Source organism: Nilaparvata lugens, chromosome 9 (genome assembly GCF_014356525.2).
Source record: "Nilaparvata lugens isolate BPH chromosome 9, ASM1435652v1, whole genome shotgun sequence".
NCBI lineage: Eukaryota > Metazoa > Arthropoda > Insecta > Hemiptera > Delphacidae > Nilaparvata > Nilaparvata lugens.
This window is the reverse complement of record NC_052512.1, coordinates 22,315,270-22,339,631: the sequence shown is the minus strand read 5'-3', so window position 1 is coordinate 22,339,631 and position 24,362 is coordinate 22,315,270. Positions and strand designations below refer to the sequence as shown.

Below are 24,362 nucleotides of genomic sequence, written 5' to 3'. Positions count from 1 at the left end.
TATCGATCAAATGCAATTCAAGATGGCGGCTGAAATGACGAAAATGTTGTCAAGAACAGGGTTTTTCGCGATTTTCTCGAAAACGGCTCCAACGATTTTGATCAAATTCATACCTAGAGAAGTCATTGATAAGCTCTATCAACAGCCACAAATCTCATATCTGTAAAATTTTCAGGAACACTGCACCATCTATGCAAAGTTTGGTTTTAGATTCCCAATTATCAGGCTTCAGATACAATTTAACCAAAAAAAAAATCGAGTGGAATATATTGAGCATAAAAATATCTACAATTAATGTTCAGTAACATTTTCACCTGGAATTAGCAACTGTTGATTCTATTAAATCATTCACTATAAAGAGATAGCAGATCTCGTGTGTATCCAGCGTTATTGTCCTGTCACCAGCTGGCTCGGATCTTAGAAAAGTAGACTTGAGCTGCGCGGGAACACTAGCGTCAGTTGATAAATTTTCATAACGGCAAGGAAAGTTGTGTGAGTGCACCACACCAGATTTTTTTTATTTTTGAGACAATAAATTAAATTCGAGTCAAAAATACAATATTAATATAGATCTACTACTATTACTAGCCTATTGTGATTCCTGATTTCTTATAATCCAAGAATTTGATATTTAATCTATAGAAATTATAAAAATAGAAAATACACAATTGCACAATAAAATTTGAAGATTATGCATACAAATAGACATTGAGTCATGAGTAAAAAAATATTGTCAATTTTTGGCACTGCTAACTCAAAGATCACTTGTATGTTGGTTGGCAGTGAGTTGGTTGTGGGATTATAAATCCACAAGATGGCTGCAGAATATTTTTTAAGATTAAATTTGAAAATAAGTTATAATCATTTTTTGACACACAATATCAATAAACTGAGACAAACATACATATTTGAAGATTGTTTTACAAATTTTCCTCAAAAATACTGGAACAAGAATAGATTTTCGAAAAACATCCTTGCCTGGTATGCGGTAGACCCCTTTCTTGGGTGGTCCCTCTTCAACATGTGGAGAATACGGGAAGAGCTGTTGGACTTTTGAGTATCGATTGAAAATTTCTGGGAATACTGGTGCTGTATGCGACGCCGAAGGTAGAGGAGGGGGGGCCAAAAGTATGGTCTGTCCAAATGCTCCCCCACTGCCAGCACTACTCATTTTCCCACCCATATCTGCACCTGATTTGAAGTTAGCCGAATTCGTTGAATCCTTCGAATTGGCTCCGGCTGCCTCACTTGAATCCATCCTCGAGTTGGCAGCAGGTTGTCTGCCAGTATTTAACGTTAGCCCAGTGGTGGTCGTCTTGGATTGGTTGGGACGTCGTGATGACGTCATAGAGTCGCGCCCATTTGTTTTTTTTGTTGTCACATTGGTTCCAAAATTCAAAGATGAAACTAGTGAAACATTACTATTACTGTTAATAGTGCCTAAATTCAAAACTGCTAGTTTTGGACCACTACTACTTTCATTCCCACCAAATTTTGTTTTCCCACTATTTTCTTTCCCACCAAAACTTTTGCCGCCAATTTCTGCACCCAGTTTCCCACTTCCCCCATTCTTATTTGTCATTTTTTTACCCCCACCACCATTTTTCTCCTGTTTATTTCCTCCCCCAGTTTTCCAATTAGATTTAGCAGGTGCATTTGCACCCCCTGGGGACTTGTTTCCAGTGCTGTTATTCTTGCGCCCCCCATTTTTGCCCGATTTTCGACTACTGCCGGTTGCCAGTGGGGGTGTAAATCCTCCACCAGGAGCCGTTTTTGTGCCATAGAAAATGAGCGTCCATTCCATGAGCGAGGCGCGTCCTTTAATAGTGACCAGCGGTAAACAGACAAAATTTGCAGAAAAATTTAGACACTTTGTTTGAAAAGCGAAGCGGTAATGATTAGATAAACATGAAAAGAGATCATGAAAATTGTTACTACACACATCATAGGAGGAGGATGAGGAGAAGGAGGAGGAGGTGGAGGAGGAGGAGGAGGAGGAGGAGGAGGAGGAAGAGGAAGACGAGGAGGAGGGTGATGAGGAGGTGGTGGAGGAATGAGAGGAGGAGGAGATGATGTTGAATCTTCAACTGGAAGAAGTTGGTGAAGAAGTGGAGGAAGAGGAAGAAGGAAGAGTGGAAGAAGTGAAGGAGAGGAAGAGCAAGAAACTACTTCTTGTTTCTTCTTGGAGTAAGGAGAAGCAACAGCTTGCTCCAAGATGAAGCAAGAAAAGGCAGCTTGAAGAAGAAAGAAGCAAGAAGCTTGAAGATAGCTTGCTTCTTCTTGAAGATGGACAAGAAAAAGCAGAAGTAGTATCAAGGAAGAAAAGAAAAGACAAAAATGTAGCGAGAATTCCAGTTCAAGAAAGCTCTTATTCTACTAATTTTAATAAAGTGACTATTGTACATATTTTAAAAATACTAGTCACATAATAAAAATTAGGGTCAAATGTTTTACAATTTCATTCATTTACAGTATTTCGGAAAACGAATTTGTTTTTAACAAGATCATGATATTGTTTCTAAATTCAATGATTTCTTAACTTCGTTTGTGAACTATTATGACGACACTACAGTCTAATATTATGAATAATCCTATTATATCAAGCGAGCAATTTCTGTATGTCTGTTTATAGTTTTATATCTGGTTATCTGGTTATTTTTATATCTGTTTATTTATGTTCAACGAATCTCGAAAACGGCTCTATCGATTTTCACGAAATTTGGAACATAGTAGGTTAATGATGTAAAAATTCGATTGCACTGGGTCTCATCCTTGGAAAAACTCGCTTAAGGACATTAAAAGGATAATTCATCCTTGGTTGAAACAGCTGAGACTTTCGTCGTCTGTGGATAGTAAAAAGTGAGCAAGTGATTATGTGAAAAATCAAAATATCGCATCCCCGAAATTGCTGACGTATAGCCAGCTGTAAAAATAATATAAACACGATAATTTTAGAGAATTGTGTTCTGTTCACCAATAAATTAAAATAATTTATTCTCAGAAGTTAAAAAGTATTGGAAGATTCAACTGTAGACTTCCAAGATCTTCAAATCTCTTTCATTGAAAAAATGTCGAATATTTTCTTCTATTGGAATTCAGGATTCTATCTTGAACAGAGGATCAGGATTCAAGGTAATCAGAAAAAGGATTGATTTCGGTTCCAAGCAAGGATAGACTCCATTCAGGAAGGGTAGCAGGATCATCTGCAGGAGAAATAATATAATATAATTTTATTGGGTGATTAAGTTGATATTTAACTGAAATCAAACTAGGATTGGAGTTGGATTTAACTGCAATGGAACTCAGATTCAAGATTGAATAACCTAATGGAGAAAATCACAAATATATTTTTTCCTCCATCTACTGTCTAAAGTACTTACTTTACTCCCTGAAACCTAATACTAAAGTGTCACTTTTTCGCTCTCGGTAGTAAAAAACAGAAAAACTCCCTAGAAAGTAAAAGTGACTCCATTTAAATAACATGGGAAGCATCTCTATTTTGAAACTTACATTGTAATAGGTTAGAAGGTCTAAGCTCAGATGAGAAAGCATAATAGAGGTGTCTGTCATTGAGTCAACTGAATTCAATACCACAACCAGAAATTTGATTAACTCATGAAATATATGTTTGTATGATAATTATTATATTCTTAATATTAGTAGACGATAAAAATTTAAACAATTTTTAAAATATTTTATTCTATTCAAAATACCAGCCAACAAATATTTTTGATCTGCAATTCAAATCTGAACCGCGTGATCTGGAGTCAGCCATTTTTGGTAGCTGCTCAGCTGATATGATTGTTACAACTTTTGCCGATAGATAGCGCAATTGGCAGTGCCAATCAGACGACCGGTTTTTAGGGTTTAGATTTAGGTTATGTGGTTAGGAATCATTGTCACCAATACGTAAGTTATTAGAATGATTTTATTTGCAGTTTCTATAAAAAAATGTAGATGGAGGAAAAATGTTGTGTACATCACGAGCGAAAAATACTTTTTCTCCCTCAGGAAAATTGCTTCCCTCGGCTTCGCCTCGGGCTTCAAACTTTTTCCCACAGGGAGAAAAAGTAGTACTTTTCACTCTAGATATACAAATAACTATTTCCCTACAACCGCTCATAAAGTTCTTCTTTACGAACTGAAAACTCATCATAAAACAGTTGTTTTGTGATGAGCGAGTGATAATCACTTTGCGCTCGCCAGCAGCGCATGTGCATTAGGCTACATTTTAGAAAAATGCAATTTCAATTAATTAATATCTCTACTTTTTCGCTCCTCTTCCAACAGTCACGGTGGCAAAGACAGATGGAGCAATCACTTTCACGCTGAAAGACCCAGGTTCAAATCACGGTCCTACAATTTTTTTTTGCAAATGATACTAATTGTTTTATTTTATTTTAATAATAAATCATTAGAAAATAAATTACTATGATTAGATAGAATAATTAAATAAATTGTATCATTTTATTATTATTACATTGATTTATCAAAATAATTGGATGAATGAATTAAAAAAAAACTGTTTATTGTATTGGAATCCAATACTGCAGTTGTAGAAAAAATTGTGTATGTAATTCGAGCGGAAAGTTTCTTTATCACTCTCGTCACGCTACGCGTCGCGTGGTAACTGTTTTGACTCGAGCAATAAAGTCGCGTCTGAACTACTGAACTGATTAACTTGAAATTCTGCAGATAGATTCTTAATCAACCAAGGATGGTTATAGACCTATTTTCAATTCTTCAAAATTTCATATGTCAAGTTTTCAGTTTGTCAAGTTCTAAAATAGACCCTTGCTTAGCATAAGTTTCCTGCTAGTATGGCATGATATAAGACGAATGCCAAAATGAAACCGATATGTGTATGAAAGACATTGAAACATTTAGCATATATTTGGATGAACTTATAATATCACTTGACACAAATAATTAGATGCATATATACACATTTTTCACATGACTCTTTACGCGTATCAAACAATTTGATACAAAAGCCAATTTTCATCACTTTTTACAATTATTTTCAAACTCACCCCTACCTAAGAAACGGCCTTCGTTGTGTATCTCCAAATGCCAGACGCCCACTGGTGATTCTCCCCAAGTATGTACGGACATGAACGGCCATTGCTGGAATCCAACCCTTGAAACGTCGTGAGGTCGGCGTGCCAGCAGGGTGGATTTTGTACCTGAGGGTGACGTCAAATGTATTTGCAGATCGCCCCTACGTTGAGCGTTCAGCGAGATTTTTGCCTAAAAATGAGGAAATAGTTATTTGTGCAACTAGTGCGCAAAGTGACAGTTTGCTGCACCGAAAGAAACGTTTACAAACAGAATGGTTTGTTGAGTGCAGCAGAGGAACTTTGCGCACGTATTGCACATTAAGTTTTTCCTACAGTTACCATTGAATATGGAAAGTGGGTAATTATGGGTAAAATTGTCTGAAATCCATCAAATGTTTTTCTGTGTAATTTTATTATTGATAAAAACCTTAATTTATTGTCAAATTGAATAAAAATGTTGTCCTTGGTTATAATATCTAATACTAATAATTTGCGCGTTGTGCTTCGTTGCACCTCTGCTCACTATAGCAGCCACAGCAGTCACTGTTACCAACTTCATTTTGATTTTGCTGCACTGTTGCTCCATATAACCTACTAAGTATTTTGCGTTGCCATGTTGCAAATCTGGAGTGCAGAAAAATTTTTCCCGCACTAGAGCGGAAAAGTGATTCTTTGCGTTCTGTAATCAGTGCAGCAATGGCCACTTTTCAACGTAACTGTAGGAAAAATTAATTATTTGCTAGTAGGATATGTTGACGATTCAGCGATATTTTCGAGCTCGAAATTCAAGTGTTTTTATTATATTTTTTGTGACTTCAATGTTCGTTTCATGTTTTTACAAAAGTTTTATTATTACTCTTTCTAAATTAATAATTGTTTGTTCTATTCTGATGTATAGGTTTAGATTGATGGTTTGGTGTAGGAATTTAAATGAACATAACCTAAATAATATTTGGTTGTTTTTAGACAAAATTAGGAAATAGAAGAAGTTTTGGACAATAGCCTGTATTTTCTTTTCCGACTATTGTATCGTTTGCTCTATCCAATAAATAAATAATCTATCAGAAAGACTTGTATTATAATCGCATTATTTTATCCAATTATCTTATTGTCAAAAAATATAATATCATTATTTCCCAATCCATGTTAAGAATTCAGTGACTCTTTCTTGCTAGAGTTAACACGAAAAAGTTTAATTTGAATTAAAATAAAATATTTCTCAATTTCTCAAACATGATAAACGAATTACAAAGAACAATATAATTTGTATAGTTGTAAATATATTGTATAGGAAATATTTATAAATAGATATGAATTTATGATTTAATGGAGACACTGGATAGGTACTGTTACACCACAGATTTATTGAAAATCGACATAGATATATGGTTTGACAATATCTAGACTTTTCATTTTATATTGATAAGTAGGGTACCACAATATCACCTTTAAAAATACTCAAAAAGATAAATACATAATATTTTTTCTCTGATTTTTCACATCGCTACTTATATTGGTTTTTCATTAGAATAACAATTTCTTTAAATACACGACTACTTTCGACTAATTATGCCATTCTCGAGTGTCCAAATGAATTAATATTTCATTATTATCATAAATATGAATATTTTATAATAATCAATTTATATTAATTCATCCAAACAATTCTGTACTCGGTGGGACTCATAGTTGTGTGCTGTATAATAAATTATGCTTGAAAATACATAATTATAAAGATGTCGTAGGTATAATATAATTAATCATTGGAATCTTCATGTAAAAGTTAGAGAGGAACATCCGAAAAAAAACATAATGTGATCCTAGGTATCTACAACAACTCTAATAATGCAAAGAGAATATGGAAAATTAATTAATAGAGAATAAATTACCTGTACATGTTCTAGATAGTTGACTCCAGGGCATTCTTTCACATCCAGAGTCAATTTCACTGAGCTCTTTGCTGGTATCAGTCTGTGAATGTATGGTGTATTATCAAAATAACAGCAAAAACATTACAAAATAATATCTACACGGAACACAGCTATAGTATTTTTATCAAAGAGAGAGACAAAACATAAATATTGCACTTGTGTTAAGTAAAGACTCATATCAGCTAAATGAGTATGTAAGTACATAAGTAAGTAAGTATATAAGTATAAGCACCTAACCTTTAATATAAGTTAATAAAGGAAAAATGGCTTACACACGTACGGGATAGGAAATACAAGAATGACGCATCATTACGTCTCAACCACTGAACTGATTAACTTGAAATGTTGTATATAGATTCTTAATCAACCGAGGACGGTTTTAGGCCTATTTTTAATCCTTCAAAACTTTAGTTGTACTTCAATTTTTCAGTTTGTCAAGTTTCTAATTAGATCCTTGCGGAGCACGGGTTACCTGCTAGTATATGGTAAGCATGAGATAATCTGATAACAGTCATCACTTGTATAGCCTACTTACACAAGCGCAAACTTCATGTTTTTATCTCTCCTTCCGATAAACATAAATTATATGAATACGGTGCAACACAAGATAATGAAAAACCTAACTACCATACACAATATTATAGCACAATATAGACAAAAAGAGTAAAAAAAAATAATAAATAAATTTTCACAGAGTAGCAGAACGGAACAGTAAATGGTGTAAGTGCACGTCCAGTGCCAACATACCTATTATCAAATTTTTGGTTGGGATCGATTTAGTATGTTATTTTGAGCACAAAATCACAAAAATTAAACGGCACTCACTATTGTTTTTTTAAATAGACTAAGTTCAAAGTAGCACAATTTTACATGCATTTAACCTATTTGTAGCAGCCATTTTGATTATTGAAATCATCAAATTATGATATTATTCCTAATCTGAGTTTTCCTAACCCAAAGCTTTTCCTAACCTAAGCTTTCCTAACATGAAGCTTTTCCTAACCTACAGCTTTTCCTAACCTTAGCTACTTATGGTTGCTACTTATAGGTTGAATGCATGTAAAGTTCTGCTACTTTGAACTTAGTTTATTTCAAAAACAATAGTGAGCGCCGTTTAATTTTTGTGATTTTGTGCTCAAAATAACATACTAAATCGATCCCAACCAAAAATTTGATGACAGGTATGTTGGCACTGGACGTGCACTTTAGCCCAGTAAATAGAACACTTCCATATAAACAAACGTTATTCATTTTCAGAAAATGTTTACTTAGGTATGTATGAACACATAAAAGAACCATTGTTTTTTATATTTTGATTCAAAGTTACCATAATCTATTTATTAATTTATTTTATTTATTCATTCATTTATTGTACAAAATAATTCAATCATAACATAATTATGACATTGAAGGAAAAATTAGGCTGAGCCTGTACTATTTCTCTCCAAAAATTTTGATAAAAAGTAAATGTTGTCCAAAGATTGAGGTTATGATATCGCACACTGCCTCTTCACTTGATTTTTGGCCCAGGAATAATAATTTGAAGATTTTGAAGGTTGACATAATGATATTATTACTTCACACATACATGTGTGAACACTCTTGTAGGAACCAACCCTTTTCATCTTGATTCATAGTTAACTTATGTGTGAACACTCTTGTAAGAACCAACCCTTTTCATCTTGATTCATAGTTAACTTATGTGTGAACAGTCTTGTAAGAACCAACGCTTTTCATCTTGATTCAGAGTCACATTATGTGTAAACACTCCCATAAGAACTATGAAGACTTACTTGTCAGAATGATTGGCGATGACTTCACACCTCTGTTGTTCCGGCACAGTTCTCCATTTTCGCGACAGCTTCACCATTTCCGCTGCGTCCATCAATCCATATCCGAAAGAATGGCTCACTGTCGAGACAAATGGAAAAATGAATGAAATTGAATAAAATTGTAAATAAAAAACACATAAGTAGCTTACGAAATTGGAGAAGGAAAAGAAAAAGAAAAGTTGATATTTTCAGGAAATTCTTGTTTTATTCAATCAACAATACCATGAAGAATAATATTATTTATCCTAAATTTATCTCTTAACGAATTTTAAATTAATGATCTGTCCCAAAAATTCAACTCTATACGCTCAAATCTCAAAAAGTAATAATGATCAAAAAAATTTCTCCCAAGAAACCTTATTTATTTTGATAGCTTGATAGTATACAAATCGAAAAACATTGGAAAATATCAGCAATAGAAAGTTGTTTTAGCCTGTTAACAGTTTTAGGCCCGGTTCCCGGTTGTACAACATCCGGTTAAATTTTAACAGTGATTAATTTCACGAGAACCAATCAGAGCAGCCGTTTTATCAGAAAGGTCTTCTCTGATTGGTTCTCGTGAAATTAATCATGGGTAAAATTTTAACCGGCTGTTGTCAGCATTAGAGTTGAATCTTGAATGGGATTATGGGATATGGGAAGCCACTGGCGCCGACTCCAAAAGACCTAGGTGGGCTGGGACCCACTCAAAAAATATTTCGGGGGGGCTGAGCCCACCCAAAATTTTAATCAATTATTCATTATCGTGGATAGAAAATAGCATTCTAATAGCATTTATTCTCAATATTTATCAATGTCAATGTTAGAAGTAAAAACAATAGATATAGGCCTAGAATGAAATAGGCCCTCATGATTATAAATAGAGAAAGCTCATATAAATCTAACATTTGATTCCAAGCAAATTGTCTCATTTCAAAGCCAATAAGTTGAAAACATATCATTCTCAATCTGTTTTTAAGAGGCCAATGCTTCATTACAGGATTAATGTTAGATTACAGGTTTACTGTTTAGTGTTTACACTAACTTTCAATTTTGTTATAAGAAGAACAATAATGATAAGACGCCTTCACTTGAGAAGTTGAAAGAATACTTCAAATTGAAAACTCCTTCAACACATTTTATGAGCTCATTAACAAAGAAGTTTTCATTTTATTTAAGTCATGAATTAATTGCTACTCAGCATTCAAACAAACAAAAAAATTATATTGTGTTTTGAGCTCTTGAGATTTTCTCCCTGGTTTACCAATAGGCTACTGTGATAAGTGAAAAGGCCTGATTTTATAAAAAATAATCGGTTTGAGTGACATTAACCAACAAAAAACATATTACAGAACCAATTAAAAATCATCTTACTAAATCAAACTGCCTCTAAAAGCTAGTTTTTGTTTATGGTGGAATCATATCTAAAAATGCTGCTAGGCATCTTCATTCTTCAAAAATTTTCCGTGCGTGAGCCCCCCAAGATTTTAGGGGGGGGGGGAGGAAATTGAATCAAACAGTTGAATAAATAAATGATTTGATAGAAAGCCTGTATTCAACCAATTACAGTTGAAATGATAGGTTTAATTTAAAAGAATATTTAAAAAATTAACCATTTAAAAAAATCAATGTAGAAAGTAGACATGATATAATTTGAATAGAATATATTAAATAGGAATAAAATTTCAGTTATGCTCTTAATAGCCCAAAACCGAGAAAAATACTGAATACTATTTTTTGAAAATAGTGGTCCCGTTTAATCATTGTGATATTATGATTAGAAATACATTATTATGGCACTTCAATTCGATTATGGAAATTATTGTTTTGTATCAAACTCAACCAATCCTCAGAAATCAGGATTGAATGATTTTTCACAAAGAAATGTACATTTCAAAAATCAATAGAATAACTATACAAGATTTGAAAGATTTCTTGTTGGTTCACAAGAGTTTAATAATATTATATAACAACTAACCGAAACCGGTATCTTGTAGAATACTAGTGAATAACAGGTATTTTGTAGAATACTACAACAATATTAAAAACATGAAGTACCCTTTCATTTAAAACATTTCAAACTTTGAAACATCTAAAACAACTAGTTTCGGCCTTTGACCATTTTCAAGTTTAAATGCAAGAATAAACAAGCTGATATAAGATAATGTATGTTCATTTATTTCTTATTTTTTGGTTAAAATAATTAAATTTTTATTATATTCTACTTTTTATTTTATAAAAAATAGGATCATTCGAGTTGAATTGAATTACATTTATTAAATCATTCCTATTTATTAGAAACTAGTTGTATGAAATGTTTTAAATAGAAGCAGGGAACTTCATGCTTTTATATTGTTTCAAATAATTTAAATAAAGTAGCCCATACAAGTAAAGTGAATTCACCTGCTTTTCTACAACTTAGTTGCTTTAGTGTGAACAAGCCCTAGAAATAATTTTCTAGATGAGAAATAATTATTTTTCAATGTCAATAAGAAACAATTTGAATGACAGACATAGGCACTCAAGTAATAAATTTGAAGAAAAAACACTACGGTTCAGTTATTATACTCTGTACAAATTAACTTCTGACTTGGGAGGTACATGCGCAGCAGAGAAGGCACACAGAGGTAGGGATACAACGGCGGCGAAGTTGCCGTTTTAACCTGCCAGCATTACTCTGATTTCTCGTGAGTATTCAAGCGCTCATGTTAAACTTACGGAGTTTCCTGTCTGGAATCCTTCAGTCGACTGACTCTAATCGACAAATTGGCAACTGCGCTTCTACCTATCACTCTATCCATCAGTGTAATTGGCTGATCTCCCTCCATTTGACTGAGCCACATATTCCTCCAAATTAATTTGTACAGAGTATAGTGATCTGATCGGATGTATTTCGAATCGCTGACCGTTGCGACCGACGCCGTTGGTCGTCCAGTCGGGCGCCTTGAGGTTGGCGGGCCGCGCGGTGGCGACAACAATGTGCTGCATGTCTCGCCACGTGAGCTGGGGGTTGGCCTCCAGGGCGAGGGCGCAGATGCCGGCTGCCAGGGGGGCCGACGCTGATGTGCCACTGTGTGACACAGTGCACATGCGGTGCAGGTCGGTCGTTATCACCTGCAAACAACAAACAGTGTTATCGGATGGGCACGTTAATTGTCGGTTCCGGCTGAAGTATGACATTCGTTAAAAGTCTAAATCCCCCTATACACGTACCGGCTAGTCTGTCAGTTTTTCCTGAACAGTCCGCCTGTGACAGGCGGCCGTAGCGTGTGTATGGTCCGGCTGGACTGTCAGTTAAGACTGAACAGGCGGCCGGTGATCGAATAAAAACTTATCAGTTCAACCGGATTGCCGGATGATGTTTCAGTCAAAACTGAACGTGTATGTGAAGCGGCGTCAGGCCACCGGCCGCACTTCATTTGTATTTTTGAGTTGTTGCTAGTAGTATCGAGTTGTTTCAAGTACTTATGAATTGTTGTTTTGTGATTGTGAAAATGTCACATCAAAAAGAGAACCAATGCTTAGAGGAGTTTATTGGTGTGTATAAAAGGGAGAAATCCTTGTGGAAAGTTCAATCACCACATTATCATGATAGAATAAAAAAGGAAGCAGTTTATATTATTCATTTATAAACTATAAATAATCTTCAGAATATGGACAACTGCACAAAACTGAGAAAACCTACTAAAAAAATCTGGTGTGGTACACTCACACAACTTTCCTTGCTCATTGAACTATAAGCCTCATTATAAAACGAGAATAATTTAGGGGAATAACATAATGACGATTGACGGCAACATATTTGGTTGCAACTACGATCAGACTACTGTATATGTGTATATACAATTGTTTTCAGAGTACTTTTTCCTTTATGTAAATTGTGAAATTCGATTATTTTTTCTTGAAATTCGTCAAAACAGCTGTTCTACAGATGAAATATCTTGACTATGACTGTGTTCTTTTTATAAACTGCTCTACCTACCGTACCCACGGTATATGGAAGAAGAAAAAGTAAAAACCGTGTACCTACCTATCTCATGCACGAGAAGGAGGTTACAAAGTCCATTTCTCAAAGATTGGGTGGACCCCCATTAGTAACCCAGGAAAAAGACTCATGTTAGTTGATAGAGCTAATAAATAACTGTACAGGATATAGATTTGGAAAAAATCGTTAGAGCCGTTTTTGAGAAAATCGTGAAAAACATGGTTTTTAAGTAACTGTCATTTTTCTCAAGAATATTACGGAGCTCCTGCAATTTTCTCAGAAATGAGATTCATGTCAGTTGATAGGGCTTATAAATGGCTATCCATGGTATAAATTTGCAGAGAATCGTTAGAGCCGTTTTCGAGAAAGCCGTGAAAAACATGGCTTTTTAGTCATTATCCGCCATTTTTCTCAAGAATATTACGGAGCTCCTGGAGTTTTCCCAGAAATGAGACTCATGCCAGTTGATAGGGCTTATGAATAGCTATCTATGGTATAAATTTGAAGGGAATCGTTGGAGCCGTTTTCGAGAAAACCGTGAAAAACATGGTTTTTTAGTCATTATCCGCCATTTCTCTCAAGAATATTACGGAGCTCCTAAAATTTTCCCTGAAATGAGACTTATGCCAGTTGATAGGGCTTATGAATAGCTATCTATGGTATAAATTTGAAGGGAATCGTTGGAGCCGTTTTCGAGAAAACCGTGAAAAACATGGTTTTTTAGTCATTATCCGCCATTTCTCTCAAGAATATTACGGAGCTCCTAAAATTTTCCCTGAAATGAGACTTATGCCAGTTGATAGGGCTTATGAATAGCTATCTATGGTATAATTTGAAGGGAATCGTTGGAGCCGTTTTCGAGAAAACCGTGAAAAACATGGTTTTTTAGTCATTATCCGCCATTTCTCTCAAGAATATTACGGAGCTCCTAAAATTTTCCCTGAAATGAGACTTATGCCAGTTGATAGGGCTTATAAATAGCTATTCATGGTATGAATTTGAAGGAAATCGTTGGAGCCGTTTTCGAGAAAACCGTGAAAAACATGGTATTTTAGTCATTATTCGCCATTTTTCTCAAGAATATTACGAAGCTCCTGAAATTTTCCCTGAAATGAGACTCATGCCAGTTGATAGGGCTTATAAATAGCTATCCATGGTATAAATTTGAAGAAAATCGTTGGAGCCATTTTCGAGAAAAACGTGAAAAACATGGTTTTTTAGTAATTATCCGCCATTTTTTCCGCCATCTTGAATTGAATTTTATTGAATTTCTTATTGTCGGGTCCTCATGGTATAAGGACCTTAAGTTTAAAATTTCAAGTCAATCGGTTAATTAGGAATGGAGTTATCGTGTTCACAGACATACACACATACACACACACACACACACACACACACACACACACACACACACACACACACACACACATACACACACACATACACACACACAGACCAATACCCGAAAATCATGTTTTTGGACTCAGGGGACCTTGAAACGTATAGAAAACTTGAAATTGGGGTACCTTAATTTTTTTTGGAAAGCAATACTTTCCTTACCTATGGTAGTAGGGCAAGGAAAGTAAAAAAGAATATTCAACTTAACTACTGTACTAAAAACTTTTAACGCACGAAGAAATCAATGTGTTCTAAAGCGCTTGTCGGACAGAATTGAACTGGCCTTCAGTGAGTCAAAAGTGAGAGCTCGCTAACGCTCGTTCAATTAAATTAATAATACTTGAAATATCTTGAAGAATTGAGGCATATTTTCCAATCAGTATAATGACAAAAATAAAAATAAGAAAGTGTTTTTTTCTTTCAAAAAAATGTATTCAGTAATTTTGTCGGTTTTTGGGCTATTAGGAGCATAACTGAAATTCTATTTCTATTCAATCTATATTCTATTCAAATTCGATCATGTCTACTTTCTACGTTATAGCATAGAGAAATAACAGCATAAGAAGATATCCCATGGTATAGGGCGTTTATGTCGCAACTTTTACTGTTATCTCAAGCCGATAGTCCACGTAGTTCTTTCTCATAAAGCTGTGTGACGCTGGTAGTATCTCATATGCCGTTCATACACTCTCACCCGACCAAAACAGAAAAAATCTACAATAATCGACAGTAATTGGCTTGAGTTAACAGTAAAAGTTGCGACATAAACGCCCTATACCATGAGATATCTACTTACGCTATTGTTTCTCTATGGTTATAGTCTGTCCAAACAGGCGTGAGCTCTGAAGGATTAGGCCCACCACTACTCACACATACAAGCGCAGTTCGCGTTTGTGTGTGTAAGTAAAGGGACGGTCTGCATACCAGCCCGCTAATGATTCTTCTATGAACCGTCTTTTGCTGTAATAAAAACGGCTAAAAATTTATTTGAAAAATTTGGAAAGATTCTAAGCAGAACATAATATGTGATCCCCAATAATATGAATACTGTATCAATACTCTGTGTCATCGAACCAGTCCAGAATCTATTACTACTACTAACACCTACTCTAGTACATGGGTTTCCCATAGTTGAGTAGGTTAATTTCCAATAGAATTAAATTCCATATTTTTTTATAAACCTATTGTATTGTATTTTAGACATTTTTTACTTTCTATGTTTCTAATTGCTTGTTTGTATTTTTTCAAAGGGAATACATTTATTTATTATTTATTTATTTATTTAATAGGTAATAGTGGATATTTAATAGATATATCTGAGATAGGCCTATATATCTTGTTGGATCAAGAGAAGGAAGTAGTGAATCAAATTCAAAGTCAACGATGAACGAATTGGTTTACTTGATCTTTAGAAAAGTTGCAATAATATGCGATACGAATTCCAATATTCGATTCCTTATTATTATATCTTTCCTATACTACTAAAAATCACCCAATACCAATAACTTCAAACTCTTACATTATTCAATATGATCAATGTCATATTCCATTAATTTTGTATCAAGTCCAATCCTTTCACAAATGAACTACATTTGCCTAATTTATAGTTTTCATGAATCAAGTCAGTAATATTCTAAAATTATTAATTCTGAAATGAATAATATTACTTCGACTAATTAAACGAGCGCTAGCGTGTTCTCACTTTTGACTTACCGGTACTGAAGGCCAAAATCGTTGTCCGTCTGTTTGTATGTTCTATAATAACTTAAGAAAGAATTGATCAATCAGCTTCAAATTGTGAACACAAATTTTACAGGTCAAGTTCGTAGACAACAAAATTAACTCATTCCTTCGTCCTTTTTCAGGATATAACAAATAACATTGACAGTGCATGAGATAAATTTGTTGTGATTTATCATTAGTCAGCTGAAGAATTCATTGCATACAATTTCAAATTCAAATTCAAATTTATTTATTCAAGTAAGTCACAATACATTCTGGTCTATACACGAATCCACAATAAATTACAGTACAACAGCTAATTATGCAACAAATTTCACATAATTATTATGAAAACTTATTAATTACAATGAAGATTGAATGGAACATTAGAATATTGATAATATAGTATGGTAATGCAACTACATAAATCAGCGGTGTAATTACTACAGTTCTTCCATTCATTCATTCATAACATCAGCTGAGGCTATTTGGGAGCTATCACACGTGACCTTGAAACACCCTATTGTGACATCCACATTAAAATGGCAGTGTTTGATTAGCAATGTTAATATTGCTATCCTTGTCTATTATTCAACAAAACGGATAGCACTATCTCTCTTTCATTTTGCGCTGTTGCCAGATCGGCTTTTAACAATGTAGAATTAATAATTATTTAACAAAATATTTCATCTTATATGAGAATTGATTATAAGATTATTTAACAATATAATTTATTGTTTAGTAAAATATAATTGATTATTTTAATGGAGAATGAAAAATTAATATCACATTAATAAACCTGTATCAGCTACCGTCAAGATATCATTGACAAGACAGTGAGAATCGGCAATGTTGTTCTATCTTTCTCCACTGCCATTATAACGTGGATCTCACTATAGTCCTAAACTAGGACCTTGCAGCCTTTCGATATGTTGAAATTGATAAATTTGAAAATGAATCCAATAACAACCTGTTTTTCTCCGTTGGAGCCACTGCTGTATGTCGTAGCCAAAGTTGAAGAGCATGCTTCAGAGTACCAAGGCACAAATCCCTTTTCAGTGGCACTACTAATGGACAGTGTCCATATGGAATTCGTGTATCCATCACAGTTACAGTTGTCGTGGTCTCTGCCTCCATTGCCGGATGCCCATATGAATATGGAGCCTCTGCCTCCCCGACCCTGGAAAGAAAAAATTATCTACAGATGGAAATTACTGAGATATTGCAATCATTCAAATGCTGATGAATTAATAATTATTATTAAACGAAAATACAAATTAAATGCTGAAAAACACCCTACTGCTACTGCAAATATTGACAACAGGGTAGGAGCTTAATTTTAATAAAAAATAATTGTCAGCCCGGGAGTATAATTGCTGGTCAGGAATGCTTACCCTTACACCAAACTGACAACCTTCATTTTGAAATCTAGAATTTTCATCTAGTTGTTTACCCTGTTGTCAATATTAGCCGTAGTAGAAGTCTTCGGGGTGATTTACTGCATTTAATTTGGATTTTCGTTCAGTAATAATTAAAAATCTGGTGTGGCGCACTCATACAACTTTCCTCGCCGTTATGAAAATTGATCACCTGACGCTAGTGTTCCCGCGCATCTCAAGTCTACTATTCAAAGATTTGAGCCAGCTGGTGACAGGGCAATAACGCTGGATACACACATGAGGTCTGCTATCTCTTCATAGTGAATAATTCAATAGAATCAACAATATTTTCAATTGCATAATCACATTTTATCGAATTTAAAGCTTATTTTCAATTTTAGGTGAAAATGTTACTGAACATTAATTGTAGAGATTTTCATGCTCACTCTACTCCACTTGATTTTTTTTTTTGTTTAAATTGTATCTGAAGCCTGATAATTGGGAGTCTAAAATCGAACTTTGCATTGATGGGGCGGAGCTCCTGAAATTTTTACAGATATGGGACTTGTGGCAGTTGATAGAGCTTATCGATGACTATTTTAGGTATGAATGTGATCAAAATCGTTGGAGCCGTTTCCGAGAAAATCACAAAAAACCCTGTTTTTGACAACATTTTTGCCATTTTAGCCGCCATCTTGAATTGCATTTGATCGAAATTTTTCGTGTCGGATCCTTATAGTGAAAGTACCTTAAGTTCCAAATTTCAAGTCATTCCGTTAATTGGGAGATGAGATATCGTGTACACAGACGCACATACACTCATACACACACACACACACACACACACAACACACACACCACACACACACACACACACACACACCACACACACACACACACACACACACCACACACACACACACACACACACACACACACACACACACACACACACACACCCAAAAACCACTTTTTTGGACTCAGGGGACCTTGAAACGTATAGAAATTTAGGAATTTGGGTACCTTAATTTTTTTCGGAATGCAATACTTTCCTTACCTATGGTAATAGGGCAAGGAAAGTAAAAATTTATCAATATTAATGTTACATTGCAGGATATATGATACGTATTATTAGAGCATATATAGCATGTATAGCATATATGGATATATGATTGTAGCATCTTCAATTTTTTCGATGACGATATGAGTCGTATGGAAATGTTGTCCGAGACAGACATGCACTCCAACTAAAATAGCTTCAGTATCATTTAAAATTTATGAATTCAGGGCTACTTAATTGTATTTATTAAATAGAATTATAGTACCCTTTGAAATTTATAAAATAATAATCAATAAATAATAAAACAAAGAATACAAATTGTAACAATTATTATTTTATTAATTTCAAAGGCTACTATAATTCTATTTTATAAACTTCTGTATCATTATTTCATTTGTTTCAACATCTAGCAAAAAACTGTAAGGGGACACCCGGGTTTGAACCGGGGACCTCTCGATCTGCAGTCGAATGCTCTACCACTGAGCTATATCCCCATCCTTATTGAGAGACAATAAATTTCAAATCATCAAACAATAAGAAAGTTATCATTATCACGTCCGTTTACAGTGTTAAGATCTTCCAGATTTGGTGTGCGAAAGTAAAGTAAAAATCATCAAGTCATTTTACAATAGGAAATTCACCATTATCACGTTTGTTTATCACTTGAAACTGTCAGCGTTCCGCATGGATAATACCAATGCTTTCCATTCAACAAATAATGACAGATCGAAGTGAATCTTACTACAGAATTTCGCACACCAAAACAGAAAGAGTGGAAGAGCTTAACACTGTAAACGGACGTGATAATGATAACTTTCTTATTGTTTGATGATTTGAAATTTATTGTCTCTCAATAAGGATGGGGATATAGCTCAGTGGTAGAGCATTCGACTGCAGATCGAGAGGTCCCCGGTTCAAACCCCGGGTGTCCCCTTAAATTTTTTGCAAGATATCTAAAAATATTCCAGCACAGAAAAATTAGAAAATAAGACCACATCTATCGGTGAATAATTTACGGATTCAGATGTATTCTAAACCGCAGGTGAATGTCTTCGAAGCCCATATGATTCTGATATTGTACAAATGATTTCATAGCTCATGAAATTAAATTTATTTTCCAAAATCATTATAAACATAACAAGTAGTTCTGTGAACAGTAGACCTCACGCAGTATTCTCATCCACAAGTACCTGATTGAAACTATAGACCTTATGGAAATACAGCAATAGACTGGCTTCTCCACACATCTATTATTATTATTATTCCACACATCTGTGTCATCACTTGTCAGCTGATTTATGATGAATCAATATATATATATATATAAAAGCGAAATGGCACCCACTCACTGACTGACTGACTGACTGACTGACTGACTCATTCACTCACTCGCAGAACTAAAAATCTACCGGACCAAAAACGTTCAAATTTGGTAGGCCTAGGTATGTTCAGTTGGCCCTTTAGAGGCGCACTAAGAAATCTTTTGGCAATATTTTAACTCAAAGGGTGGATTTTAAAGGTTTAAAGTTCGTCTTTTAGCAAGTATATTCTTCTTATTCTCTTAATTATAATTGAAAAAAAGGCCATACCATATGTTAATATAGAACTATAATCTAGAGAGAGTACCTCTTCGAAACAGTTGTTAACTGGTAACTAAATTAATAATTTTGTCAGGTTGGCATTAAGTTGAGTTAACTTTGTTAGGTTGGCACCAAGTTGAAGATTGAAATGCATTTATCGCGGAAAAATTGATTGGGCACTGCTACTTCAATCAGAGCTATTCCTGCGAATATTATATCGCCTGATATGGCGAGCGAAACGATCCCGCTGATCTTATTTTTTACGGGTGTCCAGGGGGCGGAGCCCCCTGGCTAGACGGATATGGCGAGCGAAGCGAGCATGACGGCTAGTAATTCTATAGTCTGATTTTTACTCTAATATTGGCGTATGAAGGAGGCTCCTTTTTCCTTTTATATTATCCTTGAAATGCAAAATTTCAAAAAACCTTATATATATACGTCGACACGCAATTAAAAAAGGAACATACCTGTCCAATTTCATGAAAATCTATTACCGCGTTTCGCCGTAAATGCGCAACATATAAACATTTAAACATTCAAACATTTAAACATTCAAACATTTAAACATTCAAACATTTAAACATTCAAACATTTGAACATTCAAACATTTAAACATTTAAACATTAAGAGAAATGCCAAACCGTCGACTTGAATCTTAGACCTCACTTCGCTCGGTCAACAAACATTATCACTATGATCTGGATGAAGATTGATTTTCAAGTTCTTTGCTGAGGATGATACACACAAAAGCTTCTGGCTTGTGCCTAGTGCTCATTTCCCCCCCCCACTCTAAAGTTAAGAAAGATCGATGTAGTTTTATAGTTTTGAGTGGATTGTTAGAGGTTTTAACGGATTTTATGTGAGGGTGATGCCTACATAAGCCCTAGGCTTGTGCATTAATAATAATGGTAGTGAATAGAGATAGATCGTCATGGTGTAAAACAAATTAATCAAGTGAATTTTCCCAATGAAAACAGAATGCCAAAAATAGTGCATAATATATGGCAAATAAGCCAATTCCCCTCTTATACAAGTACCTGATTGAAACTATAGACCTTGTGGAAATACAGCAATAGACTGGCTCCACACATCTGTGTAATCACTTGTCAGCTGATTTATGATGAATCTATATATATATATATATATAAAAGCGAAATGGCACTCACTGACTGACTGACTCATTCACTCACTCGCGGAACTAAAAATCTACCGGACCAAAAACGTTCAAATTTGGTAGGCCTAGGTATGTTCAGTTGGCCCTTTAGAGGCGCACTAAGAAATCTTTTGGCAATATTTTAACTCAAAGGGTGGATTTTAAGGGTTTAAAGTTCGTCTTTTAGCAAGTATATTCTTCTTATTCTCTTAATTATAATTGAAAAAAAGGCCATACCATATGTTAATATAGAACTATAATCTAGAGAGAGTACCTCTTCGAAACAGTTGTTAACTGGTAACTAATTAATAATTTTGTCAGGTTGGCATTAAGTTGAGTTAACTTTGTTAGGTGGCACCAAGTTGAAGATTGAAATGCATTTATCGCGGAAAAATTGATTGGGCACTGCTACTTCAATCAGAGCTATTCCTGCGAATATTATATCGCCTGATATGGCGAGCGAAGCGATCCCGCTGATCTAATTTTTTACGGGTGTCCAGGGGGCGGAGCCCCCTGGCTAGACGGATATGGCGAGCGAAGCGAGCATGACGGCTAGTAATTCTATAGTCTGATTTTTACTCTAATATTGGCGTATGAAGGAGGCTCCTTTTTCCTTTTATATTATCCTTGAAATGCAAGATTTCAAAAAACCTTATATATATACGTCGACATGCAATTAAAAAAGGAACATACCTGTCCAATTTCATGAAAATCTATTACCGCGTTTCGCCGTAAATGCGCAACATATAAACATTAAACATTCAAACATTTAAACATTCAAACATTTAAACATTCAAACATTTAAACATTCAAACATTTGAACATTCAAACATTTAACATTTAAACATTAAGAGAAATGCCAAACCGTCGACTTGAATCTTAGACCTCACTTCGCTCGGTCAACAAACATTATCACTATGATCTGGATGAAGATTGATTTTCAAGTTCTTTGCTGAGGATGATACACACAAAAGCTTCTGGCTTGTGCCTAGTGCTCATTTCCCCCCCCCACTCTAAAGTTAAGAAAGATCGATGTAGTTTTATAGTTTTGAGTGGATTGTTAGAGGTTTTAACGGATTTTATGTGAGGGTGATGCCTACATAAGCCCTAGGCTTGTGCATTAATAATAATGGTAGTGAATAGAGATAGATCGTCATGGTGTAAAACAAATTAATCAAGTGAATTTTCCCAATGAAAACAGAATGCCAAAAATAGTGCATAATATATGGCAAATAAGCCAATTCCCCTCTTATACGAGTACCTATATTATTCAAATTGAATTCAGGTCCACTTTCTTACGTTACAATTTGTATTCTTGTTTTATTATTTTATTAATTTTAAAAGGTACTATAATTCTATTTTATAAATACCTATATTATATTTATATTTAGTACCCATAGTTAGTAGAAATGAATGCTGATTTCTCATTGTGAATTTTGTCAGAGGGATGAGAATGTTTCCACATATTTAGGTGTGTTCCGAACCATCCTACCTTCGTAACACCCTCCATGAACGCCCTGACGGCGAGCTCCCCAGGCCCGTCCACAGTTTTCCCATCGTCATCCGGACCCCATGAGGCCGAGTAGATATCTATGTGCTGTGGGTTGAGGCTCAGCGACCTAAAACAAACCAATGAAAACAATATTTGAAATTATAGGATAATTCAATTTATAATATTGCATCCTAAACATCTGATAATCAGGCAGAGGGTGAGTCGAAAAAGAGCAACCTTTGGAAGGTTATCAACACATATCACAATCACATATCAATTTATATAAATTAAATTAATTAGAAAGTATTGAAAGAATATTAAAATGGTGAAGCGTTAATAAGAAATTATTTCGAAATACTAGAAGTGCAGTTCAATTATTTGAGTACAAATTAATGGTACATTCGTTGGAGAACTTAGTAACTCAGAGAAGGAGGAAAGTAGAAGGAGGTGATCGAGGTAGGAGAAAGAGAAAATGGAGGAGGAGAAGGAGGTGGAAGTTGAGAAGGTGGAGTAAGAGGAGGGAGGGTGAAGGAGGGAAAAAAGGAAGAAGGAGGAAGAGAAGAATGAGAAGACAGAGAGGAGTTGAAGGTGGAAAAGGATAAGAAGGAGCAGAAGAAGGTGATAAGAAAGAGAGGAAGAAGAAGAAAGTAAGAGGTAGGAAACATTTGATGAAGGAAAAGGAGTATGAAAGAAAGGAAAAGAAGAAGAAGAAAAAGAATAAGGCGAGAAAAGGAAGGAGAAGACGATAGGGCAAAGGAGTGGGAGCCATGAAAAGACGGAGAAGAACAACAAGAAGAGAAAGATGGGAAGCAGACGAGAACTGAAAATATAGAAGATTATGAAAAGTGTGAATAGGAGTAGAAGATGAAGTGGTAGAAGAATAGGATAGTAAAGGGAAAGAGTTGAGAAGAGGAAGAAGAAGAAGAAGAATGGGGAGGAAGAGTGTGGGGAGGAGAAGAAGGAGGAGGAGGAGGAAGAGGAGTGGGAGGAGGAGATGAGCTTACCACAAAGTAGAAGGAATTTCTCTTTCTTGATCTCTGTGAACTTACCTAGCTTCGACAGCATCAGTGACGTCACCATCCAACATGCGGACGCCACCGATGTTAGCATTGTAGGCGATGCCAACGGAACACAAGGAGTTGTTGGCCACAGCCGCCACTTCTCCGGCACATCTGGTTCCGTGACGATTTGAGTCGATCAGGTCGTACCTTGGCATCGGGTCATCGTCGTGGTTGTTAACGTCGTAAGAGGCTTGTGGGTCCTGCAACAGTTACATCACATCAGATTAGATCATGATGGCAACTGAAAGAGGGCAGATGGAAATTACTGTGAAATTGCATTTATTAAATTGCTAATGAATGAATAGTTATTGAACGAGAATCCAAATTAAATACTGTAAATCACCCCGAAGACTTCTGCTACTGCAAATATTTACAACAGGGTAAACAGCCAGATTGAAACTGAATGAGCGCTACTATTCAAAAATCATTTGACAGCCCGTGAATTGGGAGGTACTGGGTTCGATTTCCGGGCTGACAAATAATTACTTTCCTTGCCCTATTACCATAGGTAAGGAGAGTATTGCTTTCCAAAAAAAATTAAGGTACCCTAATTTCAAGTTTTCTATACGTTTCAAGGTCCCCTGAGTCCAAAAACGTGATTTGTGTGTGTGTGTGTGTGTGTGTGTGTGTGTGTGTGTGTGTGTGTGTTTGTGTGTGTATGTGTGTATGTCTGTGAACACATAACTCCATTCCTAATCAACCGATTGACTCTTGGAATTTTAAACTTAAG

General features: G+C 35.0%; 1 protein-coding gene and 2 non-coding genes across 3 annotated transcripts in view; 1 reads left to right on the top strand and 2 right to left on the bottom strand.

Moving 5' to 3' along the window:
* LOC111045632 (furin-like protease kpc-1) overlaps positions 1 to 24,362 on the bottom strand; it is a 269,500-nt gene that overhangs the window by 18,264 nt on the left and 226,874 nt on the right. Inside the window, 7 exon segments of the mRNA XM_039435633.1 lie at positions 5,034 to 5,250; positions 6,950 to 7,031; positions 8,785 to 8,902; positions 11,709 to 11,916; positions 16,878 to 17,087; positions 22,572 to 22,698; positions 23,621 to 23,832. Of these exon segments, the coding sequence (XP_039291567.1) occupies positions 5,034 to 5,250; positions 6,950 to 7,031; positions 8,785 to 8,902; positions 11,709 to 11,916; positions 16,878 to 17,087; positions 22,572 to 22,698; positions 23,621 to 23,832 (1,174 nt within the window).
* Trnac-gca lies at positions 18,769 to 18,840 on the bottom strand. The gene has a single exon. It is a non-coding gene; the product is annotated as a tRNA-Cys (tRNA).
* On the top strand, positions 19,208 to 19,280 carry Trnac-gca. The gene has a single exon. It is a non-coding gene; the product is annotated as a tRNA-Cys (tRNA).